Source organism: Phyllobates terribilis, unplaced genomic scaffold (assembly GCF_046119375.1).
Source record: "Phyllobates terribilis strain yellow unplaced genomic scaffold, ASM4611937v1 Scaffold_5__5_contigs__length_657084704, whole genome shotgun sequence".
Lineage (NCBI taxonomy): Eukaryota > Metazoa > Chordata > Amphibia > Anura > Dendrobatidae > Phyllobates > Phyllobates terribilis.
The window spans coordinates 67,896,511-67,910,474 of NW_027362765.1; the positions used below are offsets into that span (position 1 = coordinate 67,896,511).

General features: G+C 44.9%; 1 protein-coding gene across 1 annotated transcript; it reads left to right on the forward strand.

Moving 5' to 3' along the window:
* Positions 1-9,548: 9,548 nt before the first annotated feature.
* On the forward strand, positions 9,549-12,899 carry LOC141271458 (uncharacterized; the record flags this gene model as incomplete). Its single annotated transcript, XM_073681528.1, has 1 exon — positions 9,549-12,899. A coding segment is annotated over one exon (780 nt), but the record flags the coding sequence as incomplete, so codon positions are not given.
* Between the last annotated feature and the right edge of the window lie 1,065 nt (positions 12,900-13,964).

The window sequence follows — 13,964 nt, forward strand, 5'->3', positions numbered from 1 at the left end:
GGGGTTTAACAATTAATGAATAATTTTGGATGAATTTCCAGTAAAAATTAGTAAAGCCCAGATAACGTTGTAGAGCCTTATTTTTTCTGTTACTAACCTGATACACCAGGCCATATCTCAGCTTGTAATTTTCTGGCTGTGAAATTCAGCTGTATGCAAACCTCGTTCACAGTAAAAAATCAATTTTTTTTTCTGTTACTAACGTGATACAGCATGCCACATTTCATTTGGAAATTTTTTGGCACATATATTCTATTGTAAACAGGCCTCATCCACAGTAAAAAAGAAAAAAAAAATTCTGTTACTAAGGCCACATCTCAGTTTGAAATATTTTGAGAATATATATTATTTTGTATACAGGCCTCATCCAGGGTGAAAAATGTAATTTCTTCTGTTACTAATGTAATACAGCAGGCCACATCTCAGTTTGAAATTTTTTGGAGCATATATTCTATTGTATACAGGCCTCGTGCTCAGTAAAAAATGTAACTTCTTCTGTTACTAACGTCATACAGCAAGCCACATCTCAGTTTCAAATTTTTTGGAGCATATATTCTATTTTACACAGGCCTCATTCACAGTAAAAAATCTAATTTTTTGTTGCTAACAGCGTTCTCCAACCACACTATGTGAGCAACATGAGTGGGAAAAAGCAAGGTCGTGGTGGAAGTGGGAATAGGCTTAGTGTTCAAGGTGTATGTGGGGTAGGTGGTAATGTTAGTGAAAGCTAACCAACCAACATCGTTACGTCCTATTGAAAGACAACTGACAACTTCTGTTACTGGACGGGCTTCTTCACTCCCTTTCTTTGGCAGCAGCACAGCGGTACACCTTGCAGATGAGGGCCAGAAAGAGCATGTGCTCCTGTGGATGGCAAGCTGCATAAAGTAGCCTCTCCTCTTCCTCCACCACAACATCACACACAGTACAGTCCTCAGAGGTGGCACCCCAATTACCCTAGTTTCCCACCGCGTCACAACTCTGCAACCGCCCAACTGACTGTAGGGAGCCATAGATGGGCGAGTCTGCAGAGCTGTTTACACATTCTATGCCATAGGCATCAGAGGTCTGCTCCAAAGATTCACAGACTCAAGAGGAGGAAAGCATCTTCACCGATTACCAAATTTTTTTTAGGTTGTATTCGGGGCAGGACGAAGTAGAGTCTGAGCAGAATCCTGACCCTCATCACCAGACGTTAACCACTGTGGGGAGTGTTGATCCTGATGAAACTCAGATACCTGAGGCGCACGCCGACTGTACTGGGCTATCAGGGGAGGAAGAGGAGGAGGGTGACTTTCAGGGCGAGGAATGAGAGAACAGGATGATGATGAGGTTGTAGATCCAGGGGAGGAGTCCTGAGGAGACAATTTGCATATTCTCACTGCATTTTGGGATAAGTGAAGAGTCTCCACAAGCTCAAAGAACACTGGATTTTGGCTGTTGGAGCTGAAAGGAGGACATCGGTGAACCAGGGGAGGAGTCCTGAGGAGACAATTTGCATATTCTCACTGCATTTTGGGATAAGTGAAGAGTCTCCGCGAGCTCAAAGAACACTGGATAAGAACATGGAAGAGTCCAGGAGACATTTGGTGAGCTGCATATCCTGCTACATGTTCACAGACTTGCCAGTGGAAAAGTCAAACTTCACATGCCAGAAATGCAAGCTTGTGTCCCTGTTGGAGGAAAAGTTGCGAAATCTAGAAGAGAGGTTAACGACCTTGAAAATCATTAAGGAAGGTGAAGAGTTCTTAGACAGAGCAGAATTATCTCTTCATGATACAGAAAGAGAAGAAATTCGAACTGCACCTGACGAAACAGAGGAATGGAAACGTGACCCAGAGAAGCAGGAGGATTGAGAGGCAGTCAGCACCTATGCTGCTCAGGAACCAGTACCAGGCTCTGACGCAGGACAACCATGAAGAAATACAGCCAGATAAGACTTTGCCCACAATGAATAACCTTGTAAGCCCTCAGAATCCTCCTGGATGGAGAAAGAAAAATGTTGTGAAGAAAAAACGGAGAGTGGTGGTCACGGGGGATTCCCTATTGAAAGGTACAGAGGCCGCTATCTGCAGACCAGACATAACCTCAAGAGAAATGTGCTGTCTTCCAGGAGCAAAAATTAAAGAAGTGTCTGACAGGATATCAAGACTCTTCAGACCTACAGATCACTACCCATTCCTGCTAATACATGTGGGGACAAATGACACCGCAAGAAAGGACCTGGAAACCATCTGCAGTGACTTTGAAGACTTAGGCAAGAAAGTGAAAGAATTGGGAGCGCAGGTGGTCTTCTCATCCATCCTCCCAGTGGATGGCCATGGAACAATGAGGTGGACTAAGATTCTACAGGTGAACAACTGGCTACGTCGACGGTGCAGTCAACAAGGATTTGGATTTCTGGATCACGGAATGAATTACCTATATGATGGACTACTTGCTAGAGATGGGGTGCACCTTACGAAGACTGGAAAACATGTATTTGGAAGTCGCCTTGCTACACTCATCAGGAGAGCTTTAAACTAGAACAATGTGGGAAGGGAAGCAAAAGGCCAGAAAAAGCTATACAGCTGACAAATACTATTGAGATCTCTGCTATTGGAAGTGGAAAGGAAGAACAAAGACAAAAAAATTTAAATAATAAAAATATGGGAGGAAGAGAAACCAATCACAAACTAAAATGTTTTTATACAAATGCACAAAGCATGGGCAACAAACAAGGAGAATTGGAACTACTAACGCAGGAAAAGGAATATGATGTCATTGGAATCACTGAAACTTGGTGGGACGATACACATGATTGGAATACAAGGCTAAAAGGATACAACTTATTTGCAAGAAACAGACTTGATAAACGAGGAGGAGGTGTCGCATTGTATGTTAGAAAAGCGCATATCTGCACAGAGATTGAAGCTTCAGAGACTGGGAGTTCTGTGGAAACTGTTTGGTAAGAATACAAGGAGAGAACAACAGAAAGGACACCATTGTAGGCCTTTACTACAGGCCACCTGGGCAAGCTGAAGATATGGATGAACTCTTTATGTATCAAATGACCAAGTTCTCCAAAAAATATGACGTAGTGGTCCTGGGAGATTTCAACTATCCAGACATTTGTTGGGAATCTCTCTCAAGTAACACTAACAGGTCAAGCAAATTCTTATCCTCTCTTGCTGACAACTTTATCTTCCAAAAGGTAGGGGAGAAAACAAGGGGATCTGCTACTTTGGATCTAATCCTTATAAACAGGGAGGAAATGGTTGAGGAGGTAAAAGTGGCTGGAAACCCAGGAGGAAGCGATCATGCTATTATAGAATTTTGGATAACTAGAGGAGGAAGACATGTGAAGACTCAAACTTCAAGGTTAGATTTCAGAAAGGCAGATTTTAAGTGACTCAGAAAGAGAATAGGAGGGATCCAATGGCTGGATGTCCTTAGGGACAAAAATGTCCAGGAAGGATGGGAAATTTTTAAAAATGAGATTCTCAAAGCACAATCGTTAACAATCCCGAAAAGTATGAAGAATGGGAAGCATTTAAGGAAACCAGGATGGATAAACACAGAACTTAAAAACATGCTAAAAAGAAAGAAAGAAATGTTTATCAAATGGAAAGAGGGAGGCATATCTAAAGAAGATTATAATGTAGTCTGCAGATCCTGCAGGGCACATATCAGGTTAGCTAAAGCTGACAATGAATTAAGGCTTGCAAGAGATGTCAAAAGCAATAAAAAAGGATTTTTGGGGTATGTCAAAAGTAAAAGAAAAGTCAAAGATGCTATAGGATTTTTACAGGATGAAAATGGTGAAATGGTAAGAAAGGATGTTGAGAAGGCCGAACTTTTTAATTCCTATTTTGCATCTGTTTTCTCTCAGAAAGAAAATGTAACATCAACTGATCTTCACGGTCCTATTAAAGGAATAGAAGAATCCAAGTTATCTGTAAACAGAAAGATTGTGAGGGAATATTTAGCTAACATAAATGAGTTCAAGTCTCCAGGTCCAGATGAATTACACCCCAGAGTACTGAAAGAGATCGTAGAAGAAATTTTAGAACCACTCTCCATAATCTTTGAAAATTCTTGGAGAACAGGAGAAGTCCCAGAAGACTGGAGAAGAGCAAATGTTGTTCCTATCTTCAAAAAGGGGAAGAAGGTGGACCCAGGGAACTATAGGCCGGTGAGTCTGACTTCTATACCAGGAAAGATCTTTGAACAAATTATTAAACAACATGTATGTAAGTACCTGGATAAGAATGAAGTGATTAACCAGAGTCAGCATGGTTTTGTAGCTAACAAGTCATGTCAGACTAACTTAATTTCCTTCTATGACAGAATCACTGACTGGGTGGATCAGGGAAATGCTGTAGATATAGTATATCTTGACTTCAGCAAAGCATTTGACAAAGTATCTCACACCATCCTTATTGAAAAAATGACCAAGTATGGAAAGGACAAGGCAACTGTTAGGTGCATTCATAACTGGCTTAGTGATTGGACTCAAAGAGTGGTCGTAAATGGCTTCACATCCCGTTGGATGAATGTCTCAAGTGGGGTACCACAGGGCTCTGTCCTGGGACCTGTATTGTTCAACATCTTTATCAATGATTTAGATGAAGGAATTGAGGGTAAACTGATTAAATTTGTTGATTACACAAAGCTAGGAGGGATAGCTAATACTAGAGAAGAGAGAGAGAGGATTCAAAAAGACCTAAATAAACTGGAGCAGTGGGCAGCAACTAACAGAATGGTTTTTAACAGGGAGAAATGCAAAGTACTACATCTGGGCAATAAAAATGAAAAAAGCATATACAAAATGGGAGGAATAGAGCTAAGCAACAGTACATGTGAAAAAGACTTAGGTATACTAATAGATCCTAGACTGAACATGAGTCAACAGTGTGATGCAGCAGCAAAAAAGGCAAATACAATTCTGGGATGTATTAACGGAAGTATACAGTCTAGATCACGTGAAGTCATTATCGGACATTACTCCTCTTAGGTCAGACCTCATCTGGAATACTGCGTCCAGTTTTGGGCACCACATTTTAAAAAAGACATCGACAAACTGGAACAAGTTCAGAGAAGAGCGACCAGAATGGTGACCGGTCTGCAAACCATGTCCTATGAGGAACGGTTACAGGATTTGGGAATGTTTAGCTTGCAAAAAAGAAGACTGAGAGGAGACTTAATAGCTGTCTACAAATATCTCAAGGGCTGTCACATTGTAGAAGGATCATCTTTATTCTCATTTGCACAAGGAAAGACTAGAAGCAATGGGATGAAACTGAATGGGAGGAGACACAGATTAGATATTAGAAAAAACTTTTTGACAGTTAGGGTAATCAATGAGTGGAATAGGCTGCCACGAGAGGTGGTGAGTTCCCCTTCAATGGATGTCTTCAAACAGAGGCTGGACAGATATCTGTCTGAGATGATTTAGTGAATCCTGCTTTGAGCAGGGGGTTGGACCAGATGGCCCAGGAGGTCCCCTCCAACTCTACCATTCTATGATTCTATCCCACATGGTGTGAACCCAGAGGCATGCAGCTGAGTAGCTCATCTGAGGAGCTGGAAGACGAGGAGGTTACATTGTGGCCTATGACACAGACACGGAATGATGCAACCACGACGAGCACTGCATCCTTGGCCACAACTGTGGTTGTGGCCGGCAATGGTCACGAGTCTTCAGCTCGCGAGTCTTCAGCTCGCGGGCTCGACAAAGGTTGCCTAGCCTGGGCATTTTTTGACACTGCAAACGATGAGCCAACTCACTTTATTTGCCAACTTTGCAAAAAAAGACTCAGTAGAGGGAAAAATTGCAATAATTTGACTACTACATGCATGAACCGTCACATGCGGGATCAACATGCATTACTCTGGCAATCTCACTGCGTTGAAATGTGGACCAGTGGGCCTCACCAAACATCGGCCGCCCCAACAAATGCATCTGCTGCTTATTCCTCCTCTGTCAACCATACCAAGTGTTCTTACGCAGGTCTCCGACCGCAAAACCTCCACTTGTTTACCCTCTCCAGTCAGGCTGAGTGAGAGCCCATCAGCTGTAATGGAAGTGGACATGCTGTTTTTGCTTCAACGAACACACCACATCTTTCTCAATCCACCGTAAGATCTCCTCCTGTATCTCACTCACAGTCCAGCAGTTTGTCGTGTTCACCCTACTCCACCCTCTCTCAGCCCTGCAGCCAGTCCTCAGGCCTGCAGTTGTGATCACGTAAACGATTGTTTCCTCCTACACATGACAAAGCTAAGAGGTTGAACTCCACCATCTCCAATCTGTTGGCCTTGGAAATGCAGCCTTTCTGTCTGGTGGATACAGACGGTTTCTGAAAGCTGATGGCCGTCGCAGTCCCCCAGTACCAGTTGCCCAGTCGCCATTATTTTACTACACCAGCATGTCGCAGACAACATCACCCATTCCTTGACAAAATCTATGTCTGCCAGGGTGTATTTCACCACAGACATCTGACTGAGTAAGCATGGCCAGGGGCATTACATCTCGCTGACTGCGTGACAAACCTCTATATTTAACACTTACTCCACTGCTTCTGCCTCTTCAGCCTCCTCTCGGGCCTCCACCTGCACCCTCAACCTCTTTCTTAATGAGACACGCGTTCCAACAGTGCAGAACGAATCCCCACTACCTCCGTACTGTGCAGCCAGAGCTCACCCAATCAAGCAATGTTAAAATTAATATGCCTTGGAGATCGCAGTCATACAGCTGAAGAGTTGTGGACAGCTATCCAGGCTGAGTTTGAGCAATGGCTGCCTCCGCTGAACCTGGAGCCAAGGAAGGCCGTGTGTGATAACGGTGCGAACCTGGTTTTGGCCCTACGCCAAGGCAGGCTCACACACATGCCTTGCATGTCTCATCCTCAACCTGGTGGTACAGCAATTTCTCCACCACTATCCCGGCCTGGATGCGCTGCTGCTGAAAGCAATGAAGCTGTGTGCTCACTTCCGCCGTTCACACCCCGTGGGTCATCGACTTGCAACACTACAGAGGTCTTTGTCCATGCCAGATAACCTGTTGACATGCGAAGTGCCAACACGGTGGAATTCCACTCTGCACATGTTGCAGCGACTGTGGCAGAAACAACGAGTCCTGACGCAGTATCTCATGTCGTATAGCCTGGGCCAGCACAATACAGACGTGCAAATCACACTTGCTGAGTGGGTACAGATTAAGAACATCTGCACCCTTCTGCACAGTTTTGAAATGGCTACTAAGATGGTTAGCACTGACGATGCCATCATCAGCATCACTATTCCAGTCATCTACATGCTGGAGCAGACTTTGAATAGCCTGCGGGAGGAGGTGGTGATTTCAGAGGAAGAGGAGGGAGCAGAGGAGGATGCGGAAGGGATAACAATGTCTCGAAGTTCCAGACTGTCGACACACAGGCGGGTGCCAAGGGAGGGTGGATTACAATGATCGAGGGGGGCTCATGGTACCAGACAAACTGTTAGTGAAGGTGCAGAAGCCAAGGAACAAATGGAGGATGAAGAGGTGATGGGCGAGCAACAGTCAGGAAATGAAGAGGATAATCATACACTCTCTGTTGTTTGTGGTTGGTAGGAGAGGATGGAGGAAATAAGCATCAGTGTTACCCAGCCTCCAACACACCATGGGCTTTGACATCATGGAAGAGCCGACATATGAGCGCCTTCTTGCTGCACTATCTGCAACATGATGCCCGTATAGATAGGATTCTAAATAGTGCTGACTACTGTGTTGCCACTGTTAGATCCACGTTATAAGAGTAAATTTTGCCAGATGTTTCCCGCCCTGGAAAGGAACCCACGAATGCTGGAGTGTGCAAACACGCTTTTACACAACCTTTGAGAAAGGTTTTCCGCAAGACAACAGGGAGGCATAGAGTGTGCATCGCAGCTCTAGACTTCTAACCTTCGGAACGTCAATTTGTCAACGCCAAAACAGCCGCAGCAGTGTAAGTACACAGAATTACTTCATCGCACACTCAATTGAATGCAAAGTTCATTTATTGTGGACAAAATGAGACAAAATTAGACAATCAAACCGGGTTTCAGGGCGACAGTAGACGTTTTGGCCTTCATGCGGCCTTAATCATTACGTTGCTACGGTAAAAGGAGAAGACATAAAAGGTGTCAATGGAGACAATCAATTACATTATATACAGTTATCATCCAAGGTGAGTGTAGAAAAAGCATGACTATGACAAAAAAGGGGGGGGGGAAGGGAAAGAGGGAAGGGGAGACTGGATTAGAGGGGTGATTAGGAGGGCGGAGGAATGGAGGAGAAAGGGGCAAAGAGGGGATGAGGAAGAGGGATCACAGGACAGTGTACAGATATATACATTATATACATAGCACAATATTTGCAGTCAGAATAGTACCAGGAATTGTCTTACTTGTTATGCAGTTTGAGGGCGTGCTAAAGTAAATGGATCAAGGGAAAGGGATTCTTCAGGTGCACGGCTGCAATATCAAGGCAGTGTGGTTAGGTATGCTGTGCAAGTTACTAGCAAGGTATATTGGTGTAGCCAGGAGTTTTCTTATACACTTGCAGGGTGGTTACCTTAAGTTCACAGTAGATATGGGGTCACGGGGATCTATAAAATACAGTGCAATAGATAGTTAGGAGTGGACATAGCGCTGTCTAGTTGGTATAGGGATATAGTCCTGATGAGATTATACCTTCTGGTAGATGCCTGACTCGTTCCTATGTCAGGTCTGGTCCCCTTATGGCGTCCCCTGTAGAGGTGGGTCAAACAGTGGTGGTCCAGTGGAGGGAAGCGGCGCTCCCGCGCCTTGCTGTGGCTGTCAGTGGTGGCAGTGTGCGGAGGCTGCGTTCTTATGTGAACTTAAGGTAACCACCCTGCAAGTGTATAAGAAAACTCCTGGCTACACCAATATACCTTGCTAGTAACTTGCACAGCATGCCTAACCACACTGCCTTGATATTGCAGCCGTGCACCTGAAGAATCCCTTTCCCTTGATCCATTTACTTTAGCACGCCCTCAAACTGCATAACAAGTAAGACAATTCCTGGTACTACTCTGACTGTAAATATTGTGCTATGTATATAATGTATATATCTGTACACTGTCCTGTGATCCCTCTCCCTCATCTTCTCTCTTTGCCCCTTTCTCCTCCATTCCTCCGCCCTCCAAATCACCCCTCTAATCCAGTCTCCCCTTCCCTCTTTCCCTTCCCTTACCCCCCCTTTTTTGTCATAGTCATGCTTTTTCTACACTCACCTTGGATGATAACAACTGTATATAATGTAATTGATTGTCTCCATTGACACCTTTTATGTCTTCTCCTTTTACAGTAGCGACGTAATGATTAAGGCCGCATGAAAGGACGAAACGTCTACTGTCTCCCTGAAACCCGGTTTGATTGTCTAATTTTGTCTCATTTTGTCCACAATAAATGAACTTTGCATTCAATTGAGTGTGCGATGAAGTAATTCTGTGTAGTAACCAGGCACCAGTTGCCTATTACATCAGCACCTCCACCTGGACAGAGTGCACGCAAATTCTACTTAATTAACGTTACGAACTATTGTGCGTTTGCACCTGTCATCCTTGTCTACCGACACCTTTGCATATGACGAAACAACCAGCAACAGCATACTCGCATTGGTCACCAACTCCAACGAATTCCTCAAAACTCCATCTGAGGAAGTCAGGAGCAGGGACTACGAGAGAGAAAGACGAAGACTCGTCTCCTATGATTTACACTCAATAACTTTAGCTGAGTACCACAAACAAGGAAGAATTTCGAGGGGGTTGAGGAGTCATCTCCGCCCAACCCTCTTTTCAGACAACCAGGATTACTGCGATAAATTTAAAAAGATTCTTAATAAGTGCTCCCTCGATATTATTGTACTAACGATTGATTTCTTGCAGAGGGCAATCAAGGAAAGCGAAAAAACAGTTTCTGCAATCGAGTCACAACTCACCGCCAATTTATCTTCCACTGACTGGAGCAACTTGAAATCCAGAATCGACAAAGTCATCCTCGAGCACGAAAGAACGCTACAGGAGCGAAAAAGGCAGAAATTTCAAAGGGACAGCGAGGATTATATCAATAATCGCGTCTACAGATGGAACGCTTCCTCAGGCACATTCACACGCAGACCATACCAGGGACACCGCAACCAGGGTTCCTTCAGCTCGGGCAGCGACTCCTCAACTACCCAGAACGAGCAACCTTTTTTATGGCAGAACCGCAGAGGAGGAAGACCACGCGCAGACCGACAAGGAGATCGCGGAAGAGGAGAAAGGATGACAACACGGTCCCAGGTAAGACGCCCAATCTGGTGAAGAACATCTCAGGATACACCCTTACCCCGGTTGAACTTGCAGTCCTACAGAAAGGTTTATCCTTCTGTCCGACGCCTAACTGGGATGCGTTCCAGTTAGAGAAGGACCTCCAACGGTTCTACTGGACAATCCGCCTGAAGACACGTTTTGGACTATCCAACGAGACCTCCGTTAACAGGGTGCCTCCACCTGGGGGCGTCCCTGTCCCGGAGCTCTCCATAACTAACCTGGGTTTGCGTAACACTAGATCGTTCAGTCCACCACATACCAACCATGCAGCTGAAACAACCATAGCACTCATAGAGAGGGATATCAAGGACCTATTACACCAACAACGCCTTGGCTTCTTTCCAACCCACGAAAACCTCTCCAGTGAAGAGAAACAGGCCCTCACCTCACTGCAACACAATAGACTTATAGTCATCAAGCCCGCCGACAAAGGGGGCGCGACAGTGATTACGGACAAATCAGCCTACATTAGGGAGATTGAACGACAACTATCAGACAACCACATACAGACAGATTTACATTGACCCTACTTTCACCATTCAGGTCAAAATAAAAGAGACATTGACCAGATACTTAGATCTTAATACAATAGATCCCAAGACAGCAACGTTCCTGACCAACCAACATCCCATTACACCGTTTTTTTACGCTTTACCAAAAATACATAAATCACTGACCAATCCACCAGGTAGACCGATTGTGGCCTCCACTGACTCCGTCCTCTCCCCTCTGGCCATTTATCTTGAAAAAATCATGACCCTTCTGGTTAAAAAAAAAAGAGCCTTTATTCTAGACACCAGTGAGTTTCTGAACATTATTAAAAATCTGCCAGCAATCCCACATGACAGTTTGTTGGCCACGATGGATGTCTACAGCCTCTATACCTCTATCACTCATAGCAAGGGCCTGGAAGCTTCATCCCACCTACTCACACATTCCAATTTACCTCCCAACTCAGTACAATTCTGTCTTGAACTACTATCCCTGGTTCTTCATGAAAACTTCTTTATGTTTAGGGACAAATTTTTTGTACAGCAGCAAGGGACAGCAATGGGCTCAAATGTAGCGCCAGCTTATGCTAACGCCTACATGCACAAATTTGAGGAGGACTACGTCTACTCTAATGAGCTCTTTACCAAACACTACCAGTTACCATCGTTATATAGACGACATTTTTCTCATATGGCAAGGGCCACTGGATACACTCACTTCCTTTGTCTCCACACTCAACTCTATCAGGCAGGAACTACAGTTCACACTGAATTATGATTCAAAACAAATCTTTTTGGACACACTAGTTATCCATGAGGATGATGGCACCTTTACTACGGACCTTTTTTCAAAACCCACTGACTGTAACAGTCTATTACACTACACTAGCTGCCATTCAAAATCCACTAAGAATAGCCTTCCCCGTTCCCAATTTCACAGGGTCAAATGTATTGTTTCTAATCCCAACTTGATCTCTCAACGTTTAGAAGAAATGTCACAAAAATGTCGGGAAAGGAACTACCCCAGCCAAATCCTGGTCAGCGAGAGATCAAGGACACTGGAGCCCACTACGACAAATCCCCCACCCCCAAAGTTGAACGGGTGCCCTTTGTTCGCACTTACCATCCACTTATATCTAGGGTCCATACCACCATAAGGAAACACTGGCCCCCCTTGACAAAAACGTACCCAGAGATACCAGCCTTCACTGCCCCAGCCTTAATGTGTACCAGGAGAGCGCCGAACATCAAGGATAAAATTATCAGAGCTGATTTAGGGAGCACACGTATCACCTCATCCCAACGTCTCCTCGGTACCCGGAAACATGGCACCTTCCCCTGCCTGGGCTGTGCCGGCTGCTCTAACGTTATTAAATCAGATACCATCACGCACCCCAGAACTGGCAAGAGTTATCCCATTAAGGGATTCTTTACATGTGACTCGAACTTCGTCATCTATGTGGTGAAATGTCCATGTGGCCTCCTATATGTAGGAGAAACGACGCAACATATCAGGGACCGCATAGCGAGCCATAAATCCACCATCAGATGCGGCAAAAACTGGTTACCACTACCAGATCACTTTTCTAAGGCCATACATACTGTGGCACAGCTTCTCTTTCAGGTAACATGTACCCAGACCCAGGAGGGGGGGGGGAAATCACATGAAAATACTCAGACAGCGTGAATCATATTGGATTTACACCTTGCAGACTCTATCTCCCAGGGGTCTGAATAGAGAAATTGACTGGGTTCACTAATCTATTTATTCCTTCCTACAGACACATTGACTGCAATCTACCCCCTTGGTGAGTGTCTGCACCTTTAATTTTGATTCTACCCACATCAGCCCCCTAGTTCAGGGCTTCTCCCCCCCCCCTTTTTCCTACGTAATGCCCCCCACTGCTATCAATTCTCATGGCCAGCTATATGGCCAATACATACAGCGCTGGGACTCAGTCCTGTCCCCCTGCGCATGCGCCCTATTGGTCTCCCTAGCAACCCCTCTGTTTAGGCAGCGTCTGTACACAGCACAGCACACAGTAAAGAGCCGGCGTAACGTCACTTCCGGTGACACGCCCCCACCGGTGACACACTTCCGGTCCGGCGCAGCTGCTAAACACATAAGAACGCAGCCTCTGCACACTGCCACCACTGACAGCCACAGCAAGGCGCGGGAGCGCCGCTTCCCTCCACTGGACCACCACTGTTTGACCCACCTCTACAGGGGACGCCATAAGGAGACCAGACCTGACACAGGAACGAGTCAGGCATCTACCAGAAGGTATAATCTCATCAGGGCTATATCCCTATACCAACTAGACAGCGCTATGTCCACTCCTAACTATCTATTGCACTGTATTTTATAGATCCCTGTGACCCCATATCTACTGTGAACTTAAAGGGGTATTCTCATCTCCAAGATCCTATCCCAATATGTAGTAGGTGTAGTAATAATAATATTACCAAATACCTCCAATTAGAAATGTAGTATAGTATTTTTGATTCGCCACTTACCTCATGTGCAGGCATTGCAGGACCTTAGGTATCCACGGTTACGACCACAAGCAGCTAGCTATATCAGTGGACGTAACCATGGATACCTAAGGTCCTGCTATGCCTGCATAAGAGGAAAGAGACAGAGCGAATCAAAAATACTATTTTACATTTCTAATTATAGGTATTTGGTAATATTATTATTATTACACCTACTACATACTGGGATAGGATCTTGGAGATGGGAATACTCCTTTAAGGTAACCACCCTGAAAGTGTATAAGAAAACTCCTGGCTACACCAATATACCTTGCTAGTAACTTGCACAGCATACCTAACCACACTGCCTTGATATTGCAGCCGTGCACCTGACGAATCCCTTGATCCATTTACTTTAGCACGCCCTCAAACCGCATAACAAGTAAGACAATTCCTGGTACTACTCTGACTGTAAATATTGTGCTATGTATATATCTGTACACTGTCCTGTGATCCCTCTCCCTCATCCCCTCTCTTTGCCCCTTTCTCCTCCATTCCTCAGCCCTCCAAATCACCCCTCTAATCCAGTCTCCCCTTCCCTCTTTCCCTCCCCCCCCCTTTTTTGTCATAGTCATGCTTTTTCTACACTCATCTTGGATGA